This window comes from Arachis duranensis, unplaced genomic scaffold, assembly GCF_000817695.3.
Source record: "Arachis duranensis cultivar V14167 unplaced genomic scaffold, aradu.V14167.gnm2.J7QH unplaced_Scaffold_165934, whole genome shotgun sequence".
Taxonomy (NCBI): Eukaryota; Viridiplantae; Streptophyta; class Magnoliopsida; order Fabales; family Fabaceae; genus Arachis; species Arachis duranensis.
Window position 1 is genome coordinate 465,580 of NW_026264258.1, and position 6,500 is coordinate 472,079.

Below are 6,500 nucleotides of genomic sequence, written 5' to 3' on the forward strand. Positions count from 1 at the left end.
GTTGGTTACAAATATTTTATTATTTTTGCAAAAATTTCCATAAAAAATATATATTTATGGTATGATCATTTATCATGCAATTTATAATATATAGTAAATAGTTCAAAAATCCAAGAATTGGGTGTTATGTAGTCATCTTTTTCTTTGTGTGATGTATAATTATGATGAAATGTCATGAAGATGAACTCGCTGAATTCATTATTGTTAATAGCTACTCCATCAATCTTTCATTCATACTTTTAAGTTTGAACAAATTAAACATGTCTGAATGCAATAAAAACGGTTCGGTTCAATACTTATTACCGCTGGAGAGAAAATCGTTTGAAAACCGTCGAACCGGCCGGTTGAATCAGATCAGTAATTGGCCGGTTCGAATAAAACGACGCCGTTTTGTTTATTTGAAAAAAAAAAACAAAAAACAAAAGCAGAACCATTCGTGCACTCCCTGGAGAGTGGAGACCTCTGAAGCCAAGGAAAACCCTAGCCCTTCATCGCCGCCGCCGTCCCCAGGTCCTCAGCGCCGCCGCTGCTTCCTCTTCCCCGTGTCGTTTTCATCTTCGCTGGCACGTCGTTTTCATCTTCCTCTTCCCCAGGTAGCTCGGCACGTCGTTTTGATCTTCGCTGGCTTCTCAGCACGGAACCCAGGTTAGTGGCCCTGCTTTTAATTCTTCGCCTCCGCTTCTTCTTTTTAATAAGTACTCTTCCTTAATTTGAGTCAGAGTTTGCATTATAGTTTAGTTGGTTCCAACTCATTGTTATTGCATCATCATATAAATGACTCACTACTCCAGTCCACGTTGGTAAATGTGATTTATGAAAACAGCCACCTAATTTACCAACTATAGTCAATTAAAAAAAGTCTAAGTTGTTATTCAATATGAATAATTGAACTTGCGCGCGTTATAATTTTGGAAGAAATGTTTGTTGCATTAAAATGGTAATGGACATGAATGCTGGTTATGCAGGGTGAAGCATATTTAATTAAAGACTAATTGTTTTTTTCTTGCTTTGGTTTCTTTTCATTTATTAGTGACTTGGTACAATATATACAATTTTCAGGCCTAGACAGATCCATATTGTTGATTCCTTTGACTGTTATTTGCATCAATACAATTTTGTCGGTGACTAATCCAAGTTTCTTTGAAGCTGATAAGCATTTTATTTCAGATTTGCCTCTGCCTTCTTTTATCAATACATACTTGATACTTATATCAATTTGTTTACCGATTGTTGCTAATCCACATAATTAGCTTCTTATGGATAATGGATATGGATGTCGAAACAAATAAAATTCCCATTTCATTTCAATATAAACCTGTGCTTCAGTCTCCGAACCTGTTCTCCCTTGTTCTGTTCTGTTGTTCAATTGTAACTATTAATGACTAAAATTAGTTAGCATCCTTTAAATCGTTACAAATTTAGTTTAATAACAATAATAATATATGTAATTTAAAAATGTTAAATTAATTACACTTTTTTGTTTGGGTAACGATAAACTGAAGCAGTAAGGCGGAGGAGCTGAAAATCGGAGAAGGAAGAAGCTATGCTCCGTTCAGCTTTGCTTCCGGCCCCCTACAATTTTTTGCCGGTTCGAGTGAGAACCGGCACGTGCCATTCCTTCGCTCTCGCACGTGCCTCTCAGGCTATCGTCTCCCCACTCTTTTCGCGCTTCGATCTCCACTTCCATCGGTTCCGACAACCCCGCGTGAGTTTACGCGCCGTGCGTCGCTCCCCTGCCACATCTTCGAGGAGGCGACGGCGTCGTGGCACGAAAACGAACGACGATAAATTCGATTACTACGACGACGACGATGACGAAGACTTTGAGGATGACGACGTCGTTTTGGGTGGCGATAATGAGTACTACTACGACGACGATGGTGATGAAGACGAAGACGAAGAAGGTGGTGATGAAGAGGGAATGATACCGTTTGAGAAGATGAGGAAGTGGTTCAAGCACAAACCCAGAGGGTTCGGTGAAGGGAAAGTGTATGATACTTCCGTTGAGGACAAGCTGCTTGATGAAATGCGTCAGAGCAGAGAAGCACAAGCTGCTAACTTGAAGAAGCTCAAGAGCGGTGTCGTTAACTCCAAAAACAGTGAAGAAAAGAAGAAAGGTTTAGTTACATTTGAAAACTGTTTGAATTATATTCCACAGAGTGATTGCTTTTGTGCTATTGTTCACTTGTTTGTGTTTCATGTTACTATGTTTGGTGAAATAATACATTCGTTTTAACTTTTAAGCAAATTTTGATGTTTTCTTAATTTTTTCTTCTTATCCTGAATTCTTTAATCTTTGTTGATTCAGAAGTGCATATTTTATGGAGCCTGAAAAGAATATAAGAACTTGGTAATGGTCAAAGGAAATTGCTAGTGGTCTAGTGTGGTTTATATGTTGTTGTTGTTGTTGTTGTTTGTTTGTTTGTTTGTGTTTGGCCTTTGGATGAAACAGGCCATTGTTTTTGGCCATTGTTTACTTCTTGTTTCTGCGGTGTTTACAATTTGGCATTTGACTATTACTGTTGTCATGAAATTTTGAAGACGCTCAAGTTGTTCCGATTGGTGGTCGAGTGCGCTTGGTGAACCTGCCGAAAAAGAAGAACATTCATAGGGATCTGAAATCTGCATTTGAAGGGATTCCAGGCATAGTGAATATCGTCCCGGCAGTTATTGGAAACAAGAAGACACGGGACCCTATCTGCAAGGGTTTTGCTTTTGTTGATTTCAAGTGTGAAGCAGATGCAGTTAGGTAGGTGTGTTCTAGAACTCTAGTCTATACACAGTGCATGGAGTTTTTTCCCTTTTAGAAACTCTTATTTTATTTATCACAGTGAAAATATGTAAAACTTTAAAAGATTGTTTTCTTCTCTTGGTTAACAAATTCAAGCTTCATTTCTTTTACTCGGGTAAAGTGGAATGATTTCAGATGTGTATTTCTTGGAATTAAGGATCTAGTCATAATGGTTGTTGATTACTTGTACCATTATCAATGCCAGAAAGTGTTGCTGGCTCACAGTGATTTTAATTGTTTTCCCTGTGGTAGTATATTTTACTCAAATGATCATTCCTTCAGGTTTATAGAGCTATATTCTGGACAAAGTATTGCTTTTGGCAAGATTCAGAAGCCAATAAAATGTGAATTTGTAAATGCACATTCTTCCTCTCCTGTTTCTCCGAAATCAAGTGCAAATCTTAACACTACTCCACTCCTCATGGTCTCTGATGTTGAAGAGGACTCAAATGAGGTTTCTAACGTGAAGGATTCTGCCCTTAGTTCTTGGGATGGGACCACTTTGGATGTTTCAGATGAAGCAGACAATCAAATATACAGAGAAGGAGAAGAAGAGACTTCTGCAGAGGAACCTGATTCTGCCACTGTGTTCAAGGGAGATTATGATGAGAGTGAAGAGGATAAAGAAGAGGGTTCTGTAGGGGATCAGGTTGCTGCCACAGCTTTCATGACAGATTATGATGATAGTGTAGAAGAAGAAGAAGATGAAGAGGGTTCTGTAGAGGATCAGGATGCTGCCACTGCTTTCATGGATGATGATGATGATGATAGTGTGGAAATGCAGATTAATTCCGAAATTGGTTCACTTTCCTTAGAGCAGATAGACAGAAACCCCACAGCTGAACCAAATTCATCTGCTGAAGTTGGACAAGAGAGCGTGCAGAAGAAAAAGCGGGCTTCGAAACAGAAAGGCAAGAAGGTTCCAAAGTTAGATGTTCCTGGATCCGCAAAGAGGTAATTATCTCGGTATCTGTGTGCATTTTACACACGTTTATCAGATGATGATTCTCATGCTTGCTTTTCATTCTAAAATGTTTATTCCATTCACACTGGTACAGGTTAAAGATCAAGGAAAAGGCTGTACTAAGTGATGTTTTCGCCAAGTATGGATCAAAAGCTGCCGTAGCTGCTTCCAAGGAAAGTTAGTACTATGCCAGACTCGAGAGATTTGCAAGGCTAAAACCATTATCCGCATGTTGGAAATTGAGAATCAGAACTAAAAAGCCACATTGCATGCAAATGGACTTTCTAGCTGGCCATAAATGCCAGTTTTTGGATCAGTGCACAATTAAACAGTTCTGTAGTAACATAGGGGCAGCATTATTTCTATGAATGCCAAATCATTCTTTATTAATATCATTTCTCACATGAGTTGGAATCCAGATGTTCATCGGAAGCTTTCATATCGCAAACTGCCATATCGAAACGACGACTGATCTATTGGTCACTTGGAAAATCATACTACTAAATGTGATTGAAATCACACGTCTCAACAATAAGAATTGAACATGCGCATCTATTGAAATTTTCATTTATTATTGATTAATTTTATAACTTTTTAACAAGTCCCTAATAGTCCAATTGGTGGGATATAAACAAGTATATAGGTGATAAATAAATGATTCCAATCCTTAAATGAAATTATTTCGTGAATGAAGTTTAGTTGGATTAATAGTACTGTGCCATTTATCATATTATTAAAAAAATTGTTTGATTTTTTCGTTAATAATATTTCCTAAGACTAAGGATCTAAGAAATTAAGAATTAAATTGACGTTGGTAGGTTTTTCCCTCTATTAAAGAAGCTACCAATGCAAATTAAAATTATAATTGTAGAAGCTGGAGTAGCTCAGTTGGTTAGAGCGTGTGGCTGTTAACCACAAGGTCGAAGGTTCAAGCCCTTCCTCTAGCGTATTTTATTTTTCTTGGCACTCTTCGCTTAAAAGTTACATATATTTCCCGTGAAGACAATAATTAATAACCATATGGCAGGAATAGCTGCTCAATTAAATTCAATACCTCTGACATGATTTTAAGTCAAATTAAATCATGCATCCCTTCCATACGTTCATACATGACTTGGATTTTTCAATGAAATAAATTAATACACACACATATAATAGTATGGGACTTGAAGCCAATTTTAATATGAAATAATCAATCCAACTATATATTATTACTACACCAAAATCCATTAAAAGATAAATTTAATTTTAATACACTATTAACATAAATATAAAATAATTATATATATATAATTTTATAATACTATATTAAAAAAATAATTACTATAATACTTTTATAAAATAATTACTCTTTTACAGGAATTAAATAGTGATAGATTTAAAATTTATTTTTTTACAATTCAAAAATTAGCATTGTTAGCACTTCTAAAAAAAAATGTTCACAGCAACCAACTCATAATGACAGTAATTAAGTCATCACATTACAATCAAGTTAAAGTATAACGTTTATTATGTCTTTATATACTTTTAATCTTAAACTCTTAGGTGATAGACTCAAGAGCCACTGAACATGTATCATTTTCTATTAGTGCATTTAGTACGTTATATCATATCAAGTCTATATACGTCAACCTTTTTGATGGAACAAAAATTGTTACTAACGTAGCAGGAGCCATTCAATTCACAAGCCAATTTCATTTAGTTCATGCATTGTACATACTAAACTTTAAATTCAACCTCATTTCAGTCTCCAAATTGATATCAGACTTTAATTATCGATTCATTTTTAATGACTCTAATTGCGAGATACAGGATCAACTCTCCAAGAAGATGATTGGAGTAGCTGAACAAAGAAGAGGCCTGTATGCATTCGAAAATCTTTTAACAACTGCATTCACTGCATCCACAAATAATGCATCAACACGGGCCGCTCTGGTTTCTCCTTGTAATTCCAACAAGAGAAATGAAGAGGCATTATGGCATTTTAGATTAGGGCACATTCCAAATAGAAAAATGAAAATAATGTAGTAATTTTACTCATGTTTAGTGAATAAAGGATCTGTGAATCCATGTGACTCATGTCACTTTGCCAAAAAAAAAAATTCCTTTTCCATCTAGTTTATCACAATCTGAAAATTTGTTTGAGCTTGTGCATATAGATATGTGGGGACCACTTGGTACTCCCTCTATAGGAGGACATAAATACTTTCTTACTGTAATAGAAGACAAAAGTAGATTTACATAGTTATTTTTCATGAAATCAAAGGCCGAAGCCTCTTCTCTTGTGCAAAACTATGTGAAATTAGTTAGCACTCAGTTTAATATCAAACTAAAGAAAATTAGGACAGATAATGGTGTAGAGTTTAAACTAACTTCTTTCTACAACTCAAAATGGAATCTTGCATCAAACAATTTGCGTTGAGACCCCTCAACAAAATGGCATTGTAGAACATAAATATCAACATATACTTGAAGTAACTAGAGCTCTAATGTTTCATTCAGCCATGCCAAGATGTTTTTAGAATTATACAGCTGCACAAGTGACGAATAGATTTTTGATGGTTTAGAATTCACAAATGAATTCTCGTTGCAAGTATAGTTTCTAAACCAATCAATAATCCTTTCATACAAAAAGTTGTTTGTCACTAGTACAAACCCCTAAAATTTATAAACCGAAGTATTCAAACCTCGGGTCGTTCTCCCTAGGAATTACAATAAAGTGTCTTGTTATTGGTTGTGAGTTAT

General features: G+C 35.7%; 1 protein-coding gene and 1 non-coding gene across 3 annotated transcripts; both read left to right on the plus strand.

Moving 5' to 3' along the window:
- The first annotated feature begins 409 nt into the window (after positions 1-409).
- Positions 410-4,274, plus strand: LOC127743975 (uncharacterized). 2 transcript variants are annotated; one of them, XM_052256239.1, is made up of 5 exons: positions 410-645; positions 1,503-2,117; positions 2,542-2,749; positions 3,074-3,745; positions 3,850-4,274. In XM_052256239.1, exons 2-5 carry the CDS (start codon positions 1,544-1,546, stop codon positions 3,935-3,937), a joined length of 1,542 nt encoding a protein of 513 aa, XP_052112199.1. In that variant the 5' UTR covers positions 410-645; positions 1,503-1,543; the 3' UTR covers positions 3,938-4,274. The 2 variants fall into 2 exon arrangements, with proteins under 2 accessions (XP_052112199.1, XP_052112198.1); XM_052256238.1 differs by having other exon boundaries at positions 1,506-2,117.
- A 354-nt stretch (positions 4,275-4,628) lies between these two features.
- TRNAN-GUU (transfer RNA asparagine (anticodon GUU)) lies at positions 4,629-4,702 on the plus strand. The gene has a single exon. It is a non-coding gene; the product is annotated as a tRNA-Asn (tRNA).
- The last annotated feature ends 1,798 nt before the right edge of the window (positions 4,703-6,500 follow it).